General features: G+C 39.4%; 1 protein-coding gene across 1 annotated transcript; it reads right to left on the bottom strand.

The window, feature by feature from the left end:
- Nucleotides 1-1,202: 1,202 nt before the first annotated feature.
- LOC116247303 (uncharacterized) lies at nt 1,203-21,342 on the bottom strand. Its single transcript, XM_031619400.2, has 6 exons — nt 21,210-21,342; nt 4,807-4,964; nt 3,143-3,215; nt 2,862-3,056; nt 2,611-2,704; nt 1,203-2,504 (listed from the first exon to the last, which is right to left on the bottom strand). Exons 1-6 carry the CDS (start codon nt 21,231-21,233, stop codon nt 1,669-1,671), a joined length of 1,380 nt encoding a protein of 459 aa, XP_031475260.1. The 5' UTR covers nt 21,234-21,342; the 3' UTR covers nt 1,203-1,668.
- Between the last annotated feature and the right edge of the window lie 1,202 nt (nt 21,343-22,544).

Genomic DNA, 22,544 nt, shown 5'->3' on the forward strand with positions numbered 1-22,544 from the left:
GTTTGGTTGTTGATCTTGGACATTTTTGTATGAGTTTCGAGTTTCATTTATGTACGATTGATCTCTAAAGGAACCCAATGACAACATGTTTTTAATTCCAAAATTCTAATTCTCCTTCCATCAGATTAGATTATTATTAATTTTGGCATCAAAATTTCATATTGTCAAACATATAGACAATTGGAATTGGAATTTTCATTCTAATTCAAGTTTGACATGGAATTTTGATTTTGAAGTTTTATTCTAGAATCAAAATTCCATGCCATCAAATTCCCCTTATTGATATACTTGTCATCTTATTTGTCTTTTTCAAATTTTTCATTATTTTTATAAATATTGTGTGCTTGACAATTTTGACCGTGAAATTTACACTTCAATTTATGCCTAGGTTCACCTTAGCAGAGACTTAATTCCTTGCCTCGTCTCGTTTAATCACCTTATACAACATTCCTAGCAGCTTTGCATAAGAATGAAATTTTCTACTAAATCAGGGAATGACATTTCATAATTGCATGCATGTGCGGATATGTCAAAGTTCCGTGCCTTGAGAAATATCTTTCAGTGCTTAAAAAGACGTTGAATCTCAATAAATAGACCCCGGTCTTTTCTTAATCCAAAAGATTCTGTTATTTATTCATTTTCTAGGTTCAAACCAAGGTGAAGCGCTTATAACTTGGATTTGAAGACTTGTAGGCCCAATGGACAAAAAAAGTCCGGAATAAACTATGATTAGGGTTTAAACGAGCGGCATTATTCAAGCTTCACCAAACATGTATTTTGAAGACTTATAAGCCCGTTGCACAAAGTAGAATGGGGAAATCAATTAGGGTCCAATTGAGCCACTTTATTCAAGCTTCACAACCCAGAGCACTGGCAACTTTGAATTGAATGGCAAGGCAATCATCCCTGAGAGGGTTAATCCTATGGCTTAAGTCAGGAGTTAGCAAGCTGCTAGTCTCCACTTCAAACTTCAAATATCAAAGGTTAACCCCAAACTGAGTGAGGTCACTAGTATGAAAGTTAAAGCACACTAGAGGCAACATCCCAATGCATCGAAGCAATATTATACATTAGACCGAAAGGGAGGGTCTCTTCCTGCTCACCTGAAACCCGAGGCAATTTCCAGTCCATCTCTGCCTTTAAGCTTGCAATGGCAGAGACGTTAGGCACGTCATAAGATATGAACTTGTTTCAGAACTGGAGTCGCGAAAACAAAATTAGATTTCAATCTACAAGCATCCATGTCCGAAACATTTGAATCCGAGCTGCCGCAAAATATTGCCAAAACAATGAAGCCTTTCTCGTGTGAATTTCTAGATGTTTAATACACAAAATTCGACAGGTTGGAAAAACGAAATCGAACGAGCCATGTGTCAAATGCATGCTGAGAAAGTTGTTGCACGTTGAAAGAGTTTACTGCTTGCCTGATAAAGTGGGGCAAAATTCTGGCAACTGCGATTCTGACCTCAGCAATGGGGTTCTCAAGCAGTTGCACTAATTACACATGGCAAACCATCTCATTTTCCCGGAACCATAATCAATTAACTGCTATACCATATTATCACCGTCACAAACATGCTTGATCCCCATATAAATGGCGTTGATTATCGCCATTAACTAAATAAAAACATAGCAAAGATATGGAAGATTTGCATGACGGTGAGTCACTCATGCAGTAGTGGGTGCAGAAGTCCTTCCCAAATTGAACTGCGTATCTGGCCCTCTGTCTCCAGATATTGAGAACTCCTCGGGCACAGGAATCTGAAGCTCGGAGCAGACTAACTGGACTATCTTCCTCGTTACACCTCCAAATGACATCTTGTTCACCGTTATGGCCATTGCAAACTGGTTCTCTACATCACAAAACCCCGTCGATCCTCCGATTCCAGAGTGTCCAAAGGAAGCCAGTCGTCCCGAAGGAAATCTCCTAAAACCCAGCCCAAACTTTCCATTCTGTATAACCATGTCTCCGTAGTACTCACCTACTCCCATGAACGCGTCATGTATCCTAGGGTTAGTAAACATCTGGCCACCTACTGTGCGGTGTTTGCGTTTGTCATCAATGTCGTGGTCGTGAGTGCTTATAGCTCTGTAACCTTTTCTACGGCTGCTGCGGTCTCTACTGTGTTCAGAATCTTCTGTGGCTGCTGTTGCATTCTTTCTACCTTTCAACTTTTTGGTGTCATTTTCGGAAAGGAATTTTGGAATGTGGGGGTGACTTCCGAGAGGTGGATCACTTCCTGTGTGAGGAGGGGGAATGTTTCCTGCAGCAGCCAAAGCTGCATAATAGCGAGCCAGTGCACGGGCAGAGCAGTGGCCGTTGGCAGCGGGTATGATTGCACGCCTCACAGGAAGCATGTTGAAAGTCACCGGGATGTTGGACACCATCGAAAGCACATCAGTTGAGTTCAGAGAGGCAGCTTCCCCGTGCATGCTTGCATACTTGGATATTCCTTCAAGGTCCTCTGTGTCAATTGTAAGAGTGGCTAATCGTGATTCTACCCCTGAAAAGGAAGCATACCGCATGACTAAGTTTCACAAAGTAAAAATAAAGGTCACAAAATTAAGTCAATACACTGAAACTACTAAAGAAGTAGATGCTTCTAATACCTGGTGGAATGCCAATGTAGAGTTCACCTTCAATGTTGAGAGGGTGCACAATTGCTTCCTCCAGAATCTCTTGAAAGCGCTTGCCAGATGCATGCTGTTTTGTCATTTTATTCACGACGGGCAGCAATTTATTCAGCATAAAAAGCAGAAAGAATAAAATAAATAAAAAATGACAAGCTTCCTACTCCAAAAGGTATCTACATGCTTCATTTATTTGGATGACTATATCACTAAGTAAATGTTAGCTGCACCTCTATAACTCCGCCGCAAATCCAACCAAAAGACAAGTAGTGGTATTTCTGCTCAGAACCAGGTTCAGTCTCTGGTGTGGCTCTCGCAATGTGCTTTAAAGATTCAGCCCAATCACACATGACCAAAGGGTTCTCCTTGATGACATCTCCCATGGCATTGTGGAGTCCAGTCGTATGGTTGAGAACATGGAAAACCTGAGTATAAATAAGGAAAAACCAGAGTGACTAGTAATATATACTTGGCATTTTTGGTGCAACTTGCGATTCAAATTCAGAAGAACCTTTGTATGCTCTTTCCCGTTGGAACCAAAATCTGGCCAAATACTAGCCACATTTTCATCAAGCTTTAGTATCCTGTGAATTAAGAAAATGAGAAGGTTCTTGATAGCAAAACGGACAGCCAATAAATGGACACAAGTACAAACAGAATAGAAGCAAACAGGAGAATAATATGGTAGATAGAAATTGACCACAGATAAAAAAGACTTCTAAAGGATGCTCTTAAATTCACAGTAAACAAAAAGAGGATTCACCCCACAGCTTCTCATGAATACAATCTCTCGGCATACTAATGGTTCAGACATTTCTTGAAGAGACAATCTTATGTAAAAAATTTATGTGCAGTCTCAACTGTTGCAGCACTGATTGCACTGACAGGCACCCTTGAATTTAGTTACTTAAGCTAAATCTAGTTGTGGAGGGTGGGGGTTTGTAACCCAGCTTTTGTCTCTTCACTACAGGTTTTTTGTGTCTTCCTGTGATAATCATTCATATACTGGAAATGTAAAAAACAGCAAAAGATGTTACTTCATCAACTGAAGCTACGAATTGAGCTATGATGACAACTACAATGAATATTATTTCGCTTAGTCAGTACCTAGTTGCTAGGTGATACAGGATACACCTAAATGGGTCTACCAAGCTGGATTCTGACAATTAAGTGTCACCTATATTTCTCGCAATTTTATGTCTCATGAGCACACAAAACATATTAAACTGCCAGTACGTAAGAAAAGAGTAGTTAAAGAAAATAATTGATCATATTTATATCTCATCCAGGTATCAGTTGGCAGATTTCTTCACCAAGGCACTCTTTTCATATAATTTAACTCACTTCTTGGTAAAGTTTCAGTCATGGCACTATAAATTTGAGAGAGGAATGTCAAAATAGGTGTGTATATATATTCATTTTCATGTGTACTAACTATAGCTTATGTATATACATTTGTATGCACCTGTAATTCATAATCTCCATTTTTGTGTAATATGTGTGTGCGCTTAGGTACATATATGTATTTTTTTCTATTAATTTTTATTTTCTTATGTAATTTTAGTTTTCTGTTTTTCATTTTTCTCATATTTTTGGTCAAGATTAGACCTTGACCTTCACTGAGCTAGCCATTCACATAAATCATGGGAATGACTCCCTCTGTATTTCAATGCTTCACTGATTTATTTTATTTAATTAGTGTCATTGTGTACAGTGTATGACGCCTTTGTGCTTCCTCCGTTGAGACAACTTCTGCTTAAGCCTAGTTTTGTTATTCGCACTTGTTTGTGGAGTGGTTTCATACAGACATAGGTGTCTATCTTGGTCCTCTAGTGTGAAGATCAGATAGTTTCACAGAGACACATTGAAAAAAGAGATCAAACGCTTATGCTATAGATGCTAAAATAATAGTACATGTTAATGCTCTGCCATACCCAATGCGCTAATAGTTAAAAATATGAGAAGGTTGAAGCATAAAAAAGAAGTGAAATGACAATGCAGGTGTATCAGAAAACTCTCCTATTTTTGTCTACAATTGCTGAGAGGCGGTAATTTTTTCTCTACTGAACCACCACTCTATCTTTCAGCTCTCAGAAACTACTTCTAGCATATAGAAGCTGATGCCTGAACATGGATGTTTCCTACTTTTTATGAGGAAAGGAAATAATTTCATACCCATTGTCTACGAGCCAATGTATCATTCCTGCAGTAATACCCTTTGTAGCTGAGAATACTGGAAAAAGACTATCAGGTTGAACAGGCCTTGGATCGTATCTTCCAAGTGTTCCAGCAGCTGTGTCTATTATGACTTCCCCATCCTTATATGCGCACACCTAAATGAGAAAATAATATTAGTATACGATCAACCACAGGAGTATTCATAAACTATTATTTTATTGTATAACAGTGATTTCAATGACATAATAAAACTTTAAAACCCAATTTCAACTTGGATAACCCCCAAGGAAAAATTCACACACTAACTGAAACTCCTCTAGGCACTCAAAAAAGAAGAATTAGATACATCGTTTCATATTTTAGGCTCCTAATTATTCTTGAATCAAATCCTATTAGCAACTAGACAATGTTCAACAAATATGCAGCATCCAAAGTGGGAAAAACAGGGCCATAAAACAAAAGATGGCCGTAGAAAACCTGAGCACATCTGGGCAGAAAAAAAAAAAAAAAAAAGCAAGTCAGGAAGCTCTATCAGACCTGATGGCTTGAAAGAAATTTACCTATTTGCATGAAAAGAGATTTATCCATTTACAATGGTACACTAGCATGTGTTAGGATTTGTGTAAATACCTGTGTAATCTTCCGTGTATACATGCTCACTAATCATTACATACAAATACATAGTGTATTTATATGTGTCATTATGTATATACATGGTTATTCATATTCCCCTGTCATACAACTGTAGATTGGGACGAACAAAATACTATTTTTTAAGAACCTATACAAAAAAAAAAATCATGATGTGGCAAATTCATGAATTTCAAAGAGGAAGAAAGATGCAGTGATTAAAAACCTTTAAGTTATGCACCTTTAATCTAACAATTTGAAGTCACAACCCTTCCCCTTTTTAAGCTATAGATCCTTTGACCAAGGGTTGACAAGCCATTGGCTAGTCCCAGCAGCTTTAATTAGAAACATTGGGACCTTGTCAACTGGTAGCTCTGCCCGGGAAAGTTTCCTCTTTTAACGGAAAGTGAACTATTTTCTATCGAGATTTGTGCCTTAATGCATACATTTGAGCAATTTTATGATTGGCCCTGACTGCCTCTTTCTCTTCATTATGGACTGTTTTGGGGCCTGCGATGTGACTAATTTTACATGATGTCATAGAAAAGTTTAAGTTTTGTATGAAGCATTACTTCTTGGTTTGAACTGAGTGCTGATTGGTGGGGGGGGGGGAATCAAGTTTGGATCTCTTAAAGTTTCAAGTGCTCAAGAGCTTCCACAATCACTGTTTTCAACCAATCAAACTCCAGCAACATCAACTTTGTTCCTGCCTTCAAGCCTGATGGAAATAACTATGACACTTGGAGCCCTACATCAATGGATATGGACTGTAAGGATATATAAAAGACATGATTCCTCAACCTACACTCAAATTAGCTAAGGTTGACAAAGGAGTTTTGATGGAAGGCAAAAAAAGGGCTAAATTTGTCACTAATCTTCCTTATTATAAGAAGGCCAGGCAGACTTAGAGTATTTAAAGCATATGTTCATTCAAAAAAATATGACTCAAATATTATCTTCATGAAAACATTTAGAAATATCAAACAAGAAGTAAAAGCATGAGGGATTGCTTTATGGAATTGATACATGAATCAAGCATCCCAACTTGAACCCAAATGCGAGGATCCTATCTTCATAATGACTAATGAGACCCAAAGAAACCTCAAGTTGAGAAAGAGAGATTCTTTACTTTATCACAAGGATTGATGTCTTGGAAAAGTTAGGGCTTTACTTGTTTCTTCACCAACCCCTATGCATGAGACCGTCACTAAACTTGGTGGGGAGGAAGCAAGGCTTAATATCAATAGAGAAAGGACATGTGATTATTATTTCATCCACGAAGAAGAGGAAAAGGTTCTTGCAGGATCTACCCTATAGACCACTACAATGCAACATGCAAGAGGAGACTATAATGTGGTGTATAATTTTTTATCATGAATCCAGTCATTAAGCCTCAGTGCTTCAAAAGTTAGGGAAGATTTCAGATATAATGAGAAGAAGGTTCCAAAAATCTCCTCCAGTCAACGAGAAAAGGGTCACTCAATTGGACCAGTGTCCTTGGCACAACTGGCAGAAACATTTCAACCTCTTCAAGAAATGTAGTGGAAAAACAAAGTGGATTTGCATGATGCAAGAGTTAAATGAAAATATCGCCTATCCATTCCTGTTTGAGTTACTCTTTTGTAATGAACATAAAAATTGCAATCATGTTGAAATTGATACTCTTGATCTGGTCATTAAAAAAATTCAGTTTAATAATTGGGAAAGTAACATCTAATGAACCAACAACAGTAAATCTTCATAGAATAATACGTAATAAGATTCTCTTGTAATTCATTTACCTGTAGACATTTTGCCTAATTGTCAAACATTCTTATTTTGAAGCATATAGTTATAACAAGACTGAGAATGGAAAAAAGGAAACAAACGTTGTTAGAAGAAATCTTCATAGAATAATACGTAATAAGATTCTCTTGTAATTCATTTACCCGTAGACATTTTGCCTAATTGTCAAACATTCTTATTTTGAAGCATATAGTTATAACAAGATTGAGAATGGGAAAAAGGAAACAAACGTTGTTAGAAGCCCTTATAAGAGCCAGATTTAGGAGATCCAATACTTAAACCATAGGCGGAGAAAAAGCCCATAGGTTGTCATGGATTTATAAGGTGAAAATGAAAGTGATAGATCATCATAGAGACACAAAGCTAGATTGATGGTCAAAGGATGTACCCAAGAATATGAAATAAATAGTGAGAAAACCTTTCTCCCAAAGCTAGCATGTCCACTAACAAAATTATTATAGCTACTGCTTCAATTAAAAAATTGAATATATTCCAATAGTATGCAGGGATGTGTTTTCGAATGATGATCTCAAAGTGAAAGTCAACATTGATGTCCATCTATTATGAATGTGCCAAATTGGAAGATGCTTAGATACAAAAAAATTTGTATGGCCTCAAAAAGGCACCCAAAAACATGGTTTGATAGGTTTATATCATAGTGATGAAATAGAGTCTTGACTCTTGTTTTACTGAACTGCATTGTTAGCATTTGCACAAGATTTGTGATACTATGTACGTGGATGACATTGACAACACAAAACAACCAAAAAAAAAAAAAATCTGGAGAACACTTTTGAAATGACTGGTTTAGGGTTTCTAACCTGAATTTTTAGGAATTAAAATTGCTTACCCTTTATAAGGATACGTCTTATTGCAAGCAAAGTTTGCCTTACAAGGTCTAAGACAACTGATGATAAAGAAGCTGAGACTCTTGAAGTTATTGAAACCAAGATCAAGTTAGTTGATGGAATTCTCATGAAAAATCCAACTCCTTGAGATAATTGGATCTCCTATGCACCAAAGTATCAGTAGGCCAGAGCTAGCACATGAAATTCACGTGGCAAGTCAGTTTTAATATTCTCCAACTTCAATCCACATGAGTGTATTTTGCATATTATAAGACATATAAAATCTCTAATAAGGGAATATTTTTATCTTTTTTTCTTCATTAGATTTGATTGTCTATATTAACGTGAGAAAATCCAAACAATAGACATTCCATTCCATGACAGATTTTGGGGCTTTCTTATGGAAATTACTGATATCATGGAAGTGCACAAAGCAAAAAAAAAGCTTCTTTATCATCTACAAAAATAGAATATACTGCAATGCTGCTACAAAAAACAATGAAGATCATATGGCTTAGACAACTTTTGAAGGATAAGATAGTTTTTTTGACCTATCAATGTGGTGATATTAAGAGTTCTATCTACATCTATGATATGCAAACGCACCAGCTTGGGTGCTGCCTTGGCTCACTCAAAAAAACATGGGGGAGGAAAGAGGAGGGAAAGAGGAGGAGAAATGAGGAGGAAAAGGAAGGAGGAGGAGGGAGGAAAAGGTAGGAGGGTGAGTGAGGAAAAAGGCAAGCAGGAAAGAGGAAGAAGGAGGAATACCTGGAATGCCTGCCTACGGTTCGAGAAGAAGGTTGAGTATTGATAGTTAGGGTTTATACATATATATAATTTTTTGTCTCAAACCTCTCTTTTATTATTGTTGAAAAAGATGGAGGAGAAACAAGAGAATAGTCCTCATTAACCCTAATATCTACTTAAATAGAGATTAGCCAAAAAATTACAAAACAGTCCAACTTCTTACAAGAAAATAATAAAAAGTATCACCAACTAATAAATATTTAAATCTACTACCACAAACTTAAAAATTATTTCTCTCAACACTCCCCCCTCAAGTTGGAGCACAAATATCTATCATGCTCAGCTTGTCACAACACTTCAAAAAGTAAGAACTTGTAATCATCATGGTGAATACATCAGCCACTTGATCTTCTAAGGATAAATGCATTGTAGATACTGTTGAAACCAGAAAGTTTATTTTTAAGTATGGTAGTTTTCTGATTATTTAAAAGTTAGAGTCCTCTTTTGTCATTTTACAACTTTATGTGTCCTACTTATGTAACAGCCCCAGCCCATCCCTAATCTCTATTTAAGTAGAGATTAGGGCATGATATTGAAAGTGATTTTTCCATCTCTCTCTCTCTCTCTCTCTCTCTCTCTCTCTCTCTCTCTCTCTCTCATTCCTTCCTCCATCGTGTAACATGGTATCAAAGCTCCTTCGCCCTAGACCTGTCTGACTCCAGCTGCAGGTCGTCTTCCCGTCGTCTTCCCCTCTCCTGCTCTCCTCTCTTCCTCCTCCTTATCATCTCTATTATTCTGTCCAGATCTGCCATGGGTAGCAGTTTGCCCTAAGGGGTTGTATCGTATGGGAGATCAGGGATCTGATCACTGCCATGACATGATCAGTAGTGATTAGATGCCCTAGATCTGGAGATCTGAAGATCATCGGAGATATGAAGACACATTTTCATAGTTGGGGTGATGGTTGCAGTCAAAGGCAGACGACTTTTTTCTGATCTCGTGGTTCATGGATGACTGATTTGACTTCTTTAGAAGTTTATGCTGTGGATACTAAGGTTTGATGTTCTCTACCTCTAGTAATTATTTTTGTGGTATAATTATGAAGTTGAATGCATGTTGTGGTGCTGATAAAGTTGAAGGTATGTAGTCTGGTGAAGTCTGCGTGAAGGAAGTCTGTGCACGTTTGTTGTTTTGTAACTTTGTTTGTTGAAATCTGCTTGAAGGAGGTTTGTGCATGTTTGCTGTTTTGTTAGCTGAAGTCTGCGTGAAGGAGGGCACGGTTATTTTCTGTGGATTATTGTTGTGCACGTGATATTGTTGATTCCTACTTTGTTTATCAGCTCCTTTGCATAACTGACTGATTATAAATAGGACTGTTTTTTCCTGTGCCCTAGCTGCTGCAAAATTTTATCTTGGTATTCTTGTTCTTAATTCCTGGTGTGGTTCATTATGGTTGAGAGCAACAAACCAGAGGGTGGCAATGATCATAAAGGAGCTGGAAATCCCTTCTCCCATGGATCTACTGTTAAGTTAGATAGACACAACTATGAATTGTGGTCCAGGTCCTTTACGTTGTCAGTTAAAGGACATCGAAAGAGGCACATAATTGAAGAGGATGAACCTATTGACAAGTCAGAAGTACATGACCTGAGAAGAGGATGACAGCATGGTTATGTCTTGGATTATGAACAAGTCCAACCACAAATTGCTTCTACTATTACTTACTATACTACTGCTAAGGAGATGTGGGAATTCCTTAGGCAGACATATTCACAAGATAAAAATATAAGTAAAATCCTTCAAGTTGAAAAAGAATTGCACGATCTCCGACAAGGAAATCAAGATCTATCACAATACTTTGCAACAGTTAAAGCTACCTATGAGCGACTAAAATTCTTGCGCCCTCCATGCAAATCTTGTTATAAGTCACACTTTGAACCTACCATGGTTGCAAAGTTTCTTGCTGGTCTCTCTCTTGAGTATGCCGCTGCCAAGGATTAGATGTTCACTAGGAGTGAAATTCCTGATCTCTCTGATACATACAACAGACTTAGTCGTCTGGCTATTAGCTTGTCCCAACTAGCTGGTGTGACGTCAGCTTCTGCTCTTGCTGTGGGGAGTGGTCGTGGTCAAGGCACCACCTATAGTGTTAGAGGAAAAGGTATAGGACGTGGAACTGCTGATCGTGGGAGGTTCCAATGCACCTATTGTGGAAAGATGGGACACTTGGAGGATCGTTGTTGGAATAAACATGGTCGTCCATCCTCTATGTCACAGGGGAGAGGTATGGTCACCAAACAGGGCAAGAGCCTTACGCTTCTTCCTATGGGCTTTGCGCAGGTTGCCACTCCTATGGTGGAAAGCTCTTTGTCTAGCACAGTACCAGAGACAGTTATAGTTGGCATTGACAGAGTTGAGTATGAGGAGTTTTTAGCACACAAAGCCTCATAGGCTTCAGCATCCATAGCTTTGATTGATCGAGCCTTATCATCGGGTACATCCACGCCTGATTCAGGTATCCCTTGGATTATTAATTCAGGAGCATTGAGACATTTTTGGAGCAGACCTAGTTCTTTCACTACTTTACATAGATTCTCTCAGCCAAATCATGTCAAAATTGCATATGGTAAAATGTCACGCATATTGGGTTATGGAGATGTGAAGCTTTCTAAGTCTATGACTATTCCACATGTTTTATTTGTGTTGACATATGTTGTATTTGGCAATGTTATCTGTATCGTACGATACGCACGCGTATCGTACGATACGTATCGTATAGGTTGAAGAAACCTATACGATACATGTTCAATACACGATACGCGTGCGTATCGTACCCATATAGGCCGTATCGTACGATACGGGGCCTGTATCGTACGATACGGGCGATACACCCCCGTATCGTACGATACGGGAGAAAACATAAAATTCTTTATTTTTTAAAAGTTTAAACACTCCTTCCTCTCTCTCTTCTTGTATTTAAAGACTCCAATAGACATAGGAGGGAGAAATTTTGCGTATTTTCATAAAAATTAACCGATGATTCATCGATTTGGGAGATATCATCGTTGAATCATGAAATATAATAACTGTATGTTTGAACTTATAAAATTCTGATGTAATCTAAGTCCTAAAACTCCAAGACTTAAGACTCTAAGTCCTCAAATTTTATAAAATTTTCAAGTTTAAAATTGTGATAGATGCTTATTATGTTAATTTGAATATTTGATTTCTTATTTTTGAATGTGTTGTTGATAGTATACACATGAATGTTCCTTATGTATGATGATCTTTTTTATATTTGAATACATTTTTTATTTTTCTTGATTGCTGACTTTTTGTTCATTGTTTTCAGATTTTTGAGAATTTTTGTCTATTTTTTCTGATTTTTAAATATTTTTTAAAATTAAAAAATTAATTTTACGATACGTTACGCTACGTTTACGATACGTTACGATACGGCGTATAGGTCGGCTCGACCGATATGCGATACGCTACGCCTTTTATAACATTGGTATTTGGGTCGCCTATTCGGGTCTAGATCTGGACCCGATCTAGTGTGTTACTGTTGGCCCTATTTAACCTATGTAAACCCTAATTTCTAAGTGTGAATGAACTTCTAAGAAAGAGTGTGTTTGGCTGCTAGTGGGCACCAGTCATCCTCACCCGTGGTTTTTTTCCCTCTTGTTGAGGGGTTTTCCACATTACATCGTGTTATTCCCTTGCTTTTGTTTCTACATGGTATCAGAGCCAACTAGTTCTGAGATTACTGTTTTTGCTCAAACGAAGATTTCCCTTGTCGCATGTTTCTACCGCCGTGAAGTTCCGGCATCAATCCCTGCGTCGCCCGGCAAGTTGGTTCGTTTTTTTTCTGTTGTGCTCATGTTGGAGGAGGAGTCGTGTGGTCCATTATTGCCCGATCCTGTTGTTCTTTGCCTCTTCAACACCCCACGCCTCTCCATCGCCAATGTTGTTCATTGCCCATTGCCCGATGCCCGATGGTTCCAGGCCGACGCCTCTCCATCGCCCATCGTTGTTCTTCGCCCATCGCCTGTCGGTTCTCTACCTCCCTGCCGCCGTGACCTGCTACATCCTCGTCCGCTTCAACTCGGGCTTCTGCTGCAAACGAGAGATGACCTCCCTTCCCGTCTCTGCTCCCTGCCGCCACCTCCCTACTGCTCCCCTCTCTGGTCCGACGTGTTGTTCCTTTCTTGTTCATCGTCTGGGACGTCGCCCAATTCTGCTACGTCGTCCAGTCCTAGTGGGGCCTGTCCTCATTTCAGCAAGTAATTTCTCTCTGTTTTATCTTCCGCCCTGCTGTTGTGTGATTGTTGCTGCGCCCTGCTGTCTCTCTCCTTGGTGTTGGTGGTTATATCACTGTTGTGGGATGACAGATTCATCCTCTTCCACTATGAATACTGATCATACTGAGTTTGGGGTTGCTAGAACTGAAAACATACTTGTTCGGGTTACCACTATTCATCTAACCAAGGAAAATTACTTCCAATGGTCCGCTACTATCACTATGGGGATTGCTGGTCGGGGCCGGATTGCATATTTTAATGGGAGGAAGGTTGAACCTGTTGAGACTAGTGCTGCCTGGGACATTTGGTTTCTTGAGGACAACCAAGTTAAAACTTGGATTGACAATTATGTATCTTCTGATATTCAACCCCTTATCCTTCATAAGAGGACTCCGACAAATATGTGGGTTATTTTAGAACAGATGTATGGCCAAAAGAAGAAGCCTGTTCAAGTGTATCAAGTGATGAAAGATGTCTATGCTCTACGACAAGGAGATCTCTCTATGGCAGACTTTTATGCAGCCTTAAAATCCAAGTGGGAGGAACTTATCCAAGTGGGAGGAACTTGACTACTACTCTGATGATACTTGGAATTGTCCCCAAGACCAGGTACGTCATGTAGCCAAAGAATGGGAGAATAGGGTATTCTTATTCTTAGCCGGACTGAACGATGACTTTGAAGGAATAAGGAGTCAAATTCTTAATTCAGAAGAAGGGTTGAGTATTGAAGATGTCTACTTCCGTGTAGAGGCTGAAGAGTAAAGACGCCTTGTTATTACTGGGAAAAAGGGGGATCACATCTCGTACAATGAGAGGTATGCCCTTCTTAGCCGTGGCCCTGTAGGAGCTGCCTGACATTCTCGCAAGTGCACTCACTGCAAGAAGACTGGTCATACAGTGGATTTTTGTTGGGACCTCCATCCAAACAAGAACAATAATCGAGGGAGACCTTTTAGTGAGAGGAAATCTATTTCTGATGCCACCAACTCTAGTGGAGAAAAAGCTTCTATTTCTGCCGAACAAATTCACGAGCTCCGTGCTTATCTAAGTCAGATTGATATTGGTCAAGCCGTAGTGTCAGATGATGTGAAGGTTAACCATGCTCTGGTCATTTCTGGCGAAAAAGGTAATTCTTGTATGGGAGAATGGATTGTTGACAGTGGTGTCACCCATCATATGACTGGCAATCCTAAGCTCTTTGATGAGTATAAGTTATCTTCTAGAAATGAACGTGTTTCTCTTCCCGATTGTACCTTTACCTCTGTGGCAGGAAAATGAAGTCTTTCTTTGTTAAATAAATTTTTAGTGCATGGTGCCTTACATGTTCCTCATCTTCCCTTGAATCTTTTGTCTGTCAGCAAGATTACAAAGGAGCTGAATTGTGAACTCATATTCTTTGTTAATCGTTGTGTTTTGCAGGACTTGGTGACAGGGAAGAAGATTGAGATTGGTTTGGTGTCTGAAGGCTTATATCGACTTTCCATCCATGTGGCCACAGCTCTTATGACAGCAGTTAGCAGGACAGAGAAGAAGAGAGAAGATTGTCTTCAATCATTTTTGTATTGGCATGAACGCCTTGGGCATCTCCTTTTAAGGATTTTGAAACAGTTATTTCCATATTTATGTTCTAGTTTGAACATATCTATGATATCCTATGATGTATGTCAATTTGCTAAACATGTTAGGGCTTCATACCCTGTTTCTAATAGTCGTACTAATGAAGTTTTTTCCTTGATCCATTTTGATGTGTGGGGGCCTTCGGGAATTCATACTCATTGTAGTTTTCAGTATTTCATAACTTTTATAGATGATTACTCAAGGAGTACCTATGTTACCTGCTAAAAGATCTTAGTGAAGTGTCTCATGTCATAGAGACCTCCACTCTTCTTGTGGAGACCCAATATGGTGGGTCTGTTAAGAACTTTCGGTCTGATAATGCTCATGAGTATGTGTGTCAAGCTGTAGATGATTTCCTTTGAAAAAAGGGGATTGTTCATGAGACATCTTGTAGCTATACTCCTCCTCAAAAAGGGGTTGCTGAGAGAAAAAATCATCAGCTGCTTAATGTCACTAGGGCCCTCTTGTTTCAAAGGAATCTCCCAAAACATTATTGGAGAGATGTTGTTCTCACTAGTGCATATTTGATTAACTGTATGCCTAGTCGTGTGTTGAATGGGCGGACCCCCCACTCTATGCTTCCAGGGAATCGTCAACCCTTTCACCTCCCTCCTCGTGTCTGTGGATGTATTTGCTTTATTCATGATCACATCCCTAATGTCAAAAAACTTGATCCAAGATCGATTAAGGGAACATTTGTTGGGTATCCTCCTACTCAAAAGGGGTATAAGTGTTTTGATACTACTAGTAGTCGTGTTTACATTATCAAGGATGTCACCTTCTTGGAACATGTTTCTTATTTTGGTGAGAACCCTCTTTAGGGGGACAAGTCTATGTCAGGGGAAGAGTATTCTCCAAGTCAGGAGATTTGATTTACAGATTTTTTGGAGTACAAGCGGAAAGAGAGTCTACTGGTTGCAGATGTGCTTGAACATGAGAGGAATGAATGGTGTTCCACTGGGACGAAAGAGCAACGTAATCGTTTGTTTGGGCAGGTGTACTCTAGGCGAAGAGTTTGTACAGATGAGGTGATTGATAGTGAGAATTCCACTCTTAATCCCAATGCTATTTCTTCCCTGGATGACCCAAGTCGTAATCAAGAGAAACCTGTTGATAAAGACATTCAGACAGAACCTGAAAATGAGGAGCTTCTCATTGCCCTGAGAAAGAGTGTCAAGTCATGTACTCAACACCTTATTGGTAATTTTGTATCATATTCTTGACTGAGCAAGGATTACAAATGCTTTGTATCATCTCTTTCTTTGGTTGTGATTCTCAGGAAGAGGCTCAGAGTGATCCCAAGTGGACTCATGCAATGCAAGAAGAGATGGAAGCCTTGAGCAGAAACCAGACATGGGAAGTGGTGGAGATCCCTGAAGCGGCTCATCTGGTTGGATCCAAGTGGGTCTACACCATTAAGTACAAACCAGATGGGAGTGTTGAGAGGTACAAAGCTTGCGTGGTTGCCAAGGGGTTTAGTCAGAAATATGGCATTGACTATGTTGACGTATGGTATATTTGGGTCACCTATTTGGGTCTGGATCTGGACCCGATCCAGTGTATTGCTTTTATGGCTCTACTTAACCCGTGTAAACCCTAATTTTCAGTAAGTGAATAATATTCTAAGAGAGAGTGTCTGGTTGCTAGTAGGCACCAGTCCTCCTCACCCGTGGTTTTTTCCCTCTTGTTGAGGGGTTTTCCACGTTACATCATGTTCTACTCTTGCTTTTGTTTCTACATGGTATGAAAGCCAAATCGGATCTGAACTTTCTACTGTGCTCGTGGTGGAGGAAGATTTGTGCTGTCATTGTGAACATCCTGCCCCGGCCTGTTCTGCCGTGAAGTTTCGACGTCGCCCAATGGCCAAAGTGATTTTGGTTGTACTGTTCACTCTGGATTGGATCTCACTGCTGTCCAGATCGCCCGTTCCTGCCTGTGTGTTCTTGTGCGTCGATAGTGCAGCGACGTCGCCGGGCCTTGCTGCTCCATCTAGCATTGCTGTCGCCGCCCATGCTCCCAGCGTCACCGCGCAGCATCGCCTCCATTGTTCGACTCGTTGATGTCTGCATCTTCCGTCTAGCTCGCCTGAAGGACTTCCTTCACCGCCTAGCATCGCCCGATGTGCGTGGGACTCTTCCTGCCGCTGCACTGCGCCTTTGACATTGTCCCCGATGGTACTCTCTGCCGTTGGCTCCAGCGTTGCCATTTGTGCTTCATGTCGCCCTGTTTCTGTCGCCGTGAAGTTCCAGCATCACCTCCTGCATGCCAAATGCTGCCTGTTCCGGCGTCGACGTTCTTCATCGTCCGACGCTCTATTGTCTGCATCGCCTGCTACCCAGCTCCCTGCGGCGGTGTTCTCCATCACCAGATGCTGAATTGTCGCTCTCTGTCACTGTTCTCTGCCACTGAAGTCTAGCTGCTGCACAGCGTTGCTGCCCGCCCGACGGTCTCTGTCGCCACCAGCATCACCGCCAACTCTGGCACTGGTTTCTGGCGTCACCTTTACACCTGGAACGCCACCAGCTTGCCACAGCTCCTGCATAGTTGGCCTTGTTTGCCTGTTTTTTCTCTCTCTATAGTATTGATTTGTGGTCATGGCTGAATCATCCTCCTCTACTAAGAACACTGGTCAGACTGAGGTTGGGGGTGTTAGAACTGAAAATATACCTGTTCAGGTCACCACTATTCGTCTTACTAAAGAAAACTACCTTTAATGGTCTGCTGCTATGACCATGGGAATCGCAGGTCGAGGAAGAATTGCTTATATAAATGGGAGGAAGATTGAACTGGTTGAGACAAATGTTGTTTGGGACACATGGTTTCTTGAGGACAACCAAGTTAAGACTTGGATTGTCAACTCTGTGTCCCCCGACATTCAACCCCTTATTCTTCGCAAGAGGACTGCGAGGGATATGTGGGTTATACTTGAGCAGATGTATGGCCAAAAGAAGAAAGTTGTTCAGGTGTATCAGTTGATGAAAGATGTCTATTCTCTACAGCAAGGTGAACACTCTGTAGCAGATTTCTATGCTGCCTTGAAGTCTAAGTGGGAGGAACCTGACTACTATTCCGATGACACTTGGGATTGTCCTCAAGATCAGGTGCGCTATTTAGCCAAAGAACGAGAGAATAGGGTGTTCTTTTTTTAGCAGGGTTGAATGATGATTTTAAAAGTATAAAGTCAAATCCTTAATTCTAACAGACTACCTAGTATTGAAGATGTTTACTCCCGTGTAGAGGCTGAAGACGACGCCTTGTTATTACTGGGAAAAAGGGGGATCACATCTCGTATAATGAGAGGTCTGCCCTTGTTAGCCGTGGTCCTGTAGGAGCTGCCCGACCTCCTCGCAAATGCACTCACTGCAAGAAGACTGGTCATACAGTAGATTTTTGTTGGGACCTTCATCCAAAAAAGAAGAATAGTCGAGGGACACCTTCCAGTGGGAAGAAATCTATTTTTGATACTACCAACTCTAATGGAGGGAAAGCCTCTATCTCAGCTGAACAGATTCGTGAACTCTGTGCTTATCTAAGTCAAATTCGTGTTGGTCAGGCTGAAGCGTCAAATGATATGAAGGTTAACCATGTTTTGGCCATTTCTGGTGAAAAAGGTAATTCTTGTATGGAAGAATGGATTGTTGACAGTGGTGCCACCCATCACATGACTGGCAATCCTAAGCTCTTTCATGAGTATAAATTATCTTCTGGAAATGAACGTGTTTCTCTTGCTGATGGTTACTTTACCTCTGTGGCAGGAAAAGGGAGTCTTTCTTTGTTACATAGATTTTTGGTGCATGGTGCCCTACATGTTCCTCATCTTCCCTCTGTGGCAGGAAAAGGGGTTTTTTTTTGTTCTTGGATTTGTCAATTTGGGGATGTTATTGTTTGAAGATTGGACGGTTAATCCGTCGATCTTGATCCTTAACTCTTCTTCAATGCTATAGATGGTTTTTTTTTTTTTTTGGATTTGCTGATTTGGGGATGTTCTCTTTGAGTGTGTATGGTTGTATGCGTTCATTTGAATTTGTACGATTTCCTATTGCATGATTTTTCCTGTTGACTGTTGTATGATTTTTCCTGTTGTAACTTCGTATGATTTTTCCTGTTGTATTAGTTCTCCTCTTACAGAAAACAATAGAAGAAGACATGTTTTTTATCAGCTCTTTACGATTATTTGGATGAGAAGAACAACTGTTTATCAGCTCTTTACCATTTTTCTGCTTTGGCTTTTCAATTTTGTTTTCACTCTTGGAATGACACGACGTATATGCTGGTTTCACATTTATATCAGTTGAAAACCATAGATATTCTAAGTTGTTAATTGTTAAGTTGTTATGCTTCCTTATGCACTTATAATGTTGAGATGTTGAACTATTGTGTTTTATTCCTTCAATTTTATGTTCATTATATGTTTTTTTCTTTTTTTATTATTGTTAATGTAGTATGGCGAACAAAGGAAAAGGAGTCTCTCAACCTACAAGTTCAAGTTGTGGATCTGGATTAGCTACATCTATTGCATAGGAAGACCGACCACCATTATGGTCTTCAATACCTTGCTTTCAGATTGCTAGTTCAACCTGCTACATCTTCATGTTGTGAGAGAAATTGAAGTACATATTCACAAATTCACACTATAAAACAAAACAATCTCACAAGCGAACGTGCAGAAGATCTGGTTTATGTGCATTCTAACCTTTGACTTCTACCACGAAACAAAGAAGAATATAGGTAAATAAGTATGTGATTTATTGATTTAGATGTTTTTCTTCTTATTCGCTAATGTCATAATAATTACAATTTTTTGTCTTGTAGGGAAGGAGAAACTAAAAACTGGGACGTGAATGTTGAGGACTTTAACTTAGAAGAAGACAATGAACTTGAAGTTGTTAATTCAAGATTCGAAGAACCTTCTATTCCGTCAACATCTTCTATTGTGGAAGAAGAGGAGAACAATTTGGGCATTGACAATGATTAGAATGATGATAAACAATATTTTGAGATGTTTTTGTTTGAGACTTTTTTATGACATTGAGATTGTAAGAGTGAACTATTAATTTAATGTTTTTTTTTTCATTTTATCAATTTGAGAATATAAAATTGTGGTATCCGCGTATCCAAAAAATTTGAAAATTGTCGTGTTTGTACCCGTATCTCCGTACCCGTACAGTTGTACCTGTATCGTACCCACACCCATGTGACATAGGGGCAATCTCATATCATGGAGAAGCAAGAAACAAAGTGTAGTCTCTAAATCAAGTGCAGAATCTGAATATAGATGATGTGGATTAAATCTATGCTAACAAATACGAGTATTCATGTTCCTCTTCCTACGACAATGTACTGCAATAACAAGGCTGCCACTTATATTGCAAACAATCCAGTATTCCATGAAAGAACTAAGCACATAGAGGTGGATTATCATTATGTTCCGGATCTTATAAAAGAAGGTGTGGTGTCTACGGTTCATGTAGCTTCTGAAGATCAAGCAACAGATATGTTTACTAAAGCTCTTCCGATTGGTGATTTCTCTAGATGTTGTGGCAAGCTGAGCATGGTTGACATCTATGTTGCAGCTTGAGAGGGGGTGTTGAAATCAAAAAGTTTGTTTTTAAGTATGGTAGTTTTCTTATTATTTAAAAGTTAGAGTCCTCTTTTGTCATTTTACAACTTTATGTGTCTTATTATGTAACAGCCTCAGCCGATCCCTAATCTCTGTTTAAGTAGAGATTAGGGCACGACATTGAAAGTGATTTCTCTCTCTCTCTCTCTCTCTCTCTCTCTCTCTCTCTCTCATTCCTTCCTCCATCGTGTACCAGATACTTATCCTGATTATACTAAATCATGAATACAATGGTAATCAACTCCAACGTGCTTTGTCATCTCATGGAAAATTGATTATTCGCAATATATATAGCAGCTTTCTCACACTTCACCACCATAGAAAATTAGAAATAGGAAATTTAACATGCAAGTCCGTCAATATGAGTTTAATCTCAGCTGCCATTAAGCTGTAACTCTATATTCCAAATTTTGCACTAGACCTAACAACAACATTTTGCTTCTTGATCCTCCATGTAATTAAGTTTCCTCCTACAAAGAAACAAAACCCTGTCATAGATTTACGTCTTCACTGGACCCTACATAATTAACATCAAATATGCTACTATATCAAGTGATCATCCCTCTTACATGACAAGCCTTTTCTAGGAGAAGGCTTTATATATCTGAAAATCAACATACTTGCATCCTAGTGCATTTTGGTTGGTTTATTCATAAACTGATAACCTTAAGATAGTAAGAGATATGTTAGGTCTCGATTCTTGTAACAGTAACATAAAGTAGCTTATCAACAAAGAGCAATAGCTATCAACTGGCTCATGCTGTCTATCAAACAAGTGTTTCTTAGGATCCACGGAGATATTAGCAAGTTAAACACCCAAAGTTCCTTTCACTAACAAGATCTAGTACATACCTGCATTGGGACAACACTATACATTCCTTACTTTTGGCTACTTTAATACCCAAGAGGTACCTGGGCCTGAAGTGTTTGGTGACAAAATGTTTCCGAAGATATGCCTTTCTCTTAGAAATATCCTGCATGCTGTTTCTTGTTAATATTATTGTCATCCATATACACAACTCTAACAATCGGTCCACTACACGTCTTCTTAATAAATAAAGAACGATATGATACTAATATACAAAAACCAAAAGAAGATAAAACTTTAATTAGTTTTGAAACCATGCATGATGGCTTTGTTTTAGGCTAGGTAAAACTTTCTGTAGCTTGCAGACTTTACCACACTACCCCTATCTCTGATACTGTATAAAAACACATTCTTTACATCCAACTGACAGAATGTCCATGTATAATGTACTGCATTGAGATAACCAAAAGAATAGTACCAAGTTTAAGCTGCACATGAACTACGAAATGACATCATTTGAGATACAAACACAATTTTTCTTTAATTTTGTATTTTTTGCAGGATTTTGCATGAATACATATGTGCTATGATCATTGTCACATGTATCACGTACGGGCATTATACGGCGAGGAATTTCTTGGGTATAATACGGCAAAGTTGTATATCTCGGGACAATCTTGACAATTTTTTAAAAAAATTTAATAAATCCTGAAAATTATAAAAAATAAAAAATATGAAAAAAAGAGAGTATAGTACACGTTTTTTCCACTTTTTATTTCCTGGCATTTTTTTAAAAAAGACACGTCTAATTGCCGTTTTATATGGTTGACTTATTTCTCGCGTGTTATACACGTTTTTTTTTTGAATAATACATGTTTTCTGTGACAATGGCTATGATACATGGACACCCGTAGAGAGGCGCCACACTTGTGTTGGCATGCCCGGACATGGATGCAGCTTCGCACATGGCTCCTACATGTGTTTGACCAAATTAGGTGCAGTCGACACACCTAGGTCAGTGTTTCAACATTTTTAGACTCTGTCGAGGACTCGAGATAGACAAAGTCCATTTTGGTCCAACATTTGGGCCGGTTTTCTACTCACCACATATATATGTGGGAGAAGAAGTAGTCAAGGGCTTTGATATTGTAACGCTCGATGTCTTTCAGGATCCGGACCCGAACCCAAGTGCGTGAGGAGCCCGACGCGAGGGCCCTTCTCCCTCGCGTCTCCCTCTTCTTCCTCGTCGCTTTTCTTTCCTCTGTTCCGACCGTGTGAGACCAGGAGGAGGACGAGGGTGCAGTGGCGACGCTTGGGCCGGCGGAGGAAGGAACGGCAGCGGCGGCGGCGTTCGGGTAAGCCCTCAACCTCTCCCTAAC

Source organism: Nymphaea colorata, chromosome 2 (genome assembly GCF_008831285.2).
Source record: "Nymphaea colorata isolate Beijing-Zhang1983 chromosome 2, ASM883128v2, whole genome shotgun sequence".
NCBI classification, from domain to species: Eukaryota; Viridiplantae; Streptophyta; class Magnoliopsida; order Nymphaeales; family Nymphaeaceae; genus Nymphaea; species Nymphaea colorata.

Bases quoted from the DNA above. Each gene is read 5' to 3' on its own strand.
- LOC116247303 (XM_031619400.2), bottom strand. From the start codon at position 21,233: ATGTATAGTGTTGTCCCAATGCAG. The intron at 4,965-21,209 runs GTATGTACTAGA...TTTCTCATTTAG, and splicing joins ATAGTGTTGTCCCAATGCAG to GTGTGCGCATATAAGGATGG. The intron at 2,705-2,861 runs GTGCAGCTAACA...ATGACAAAACAG, and splicing joins TTTGCGGCGGAGTTATAGAG to CATGCATCTGGCAAGCGCTT.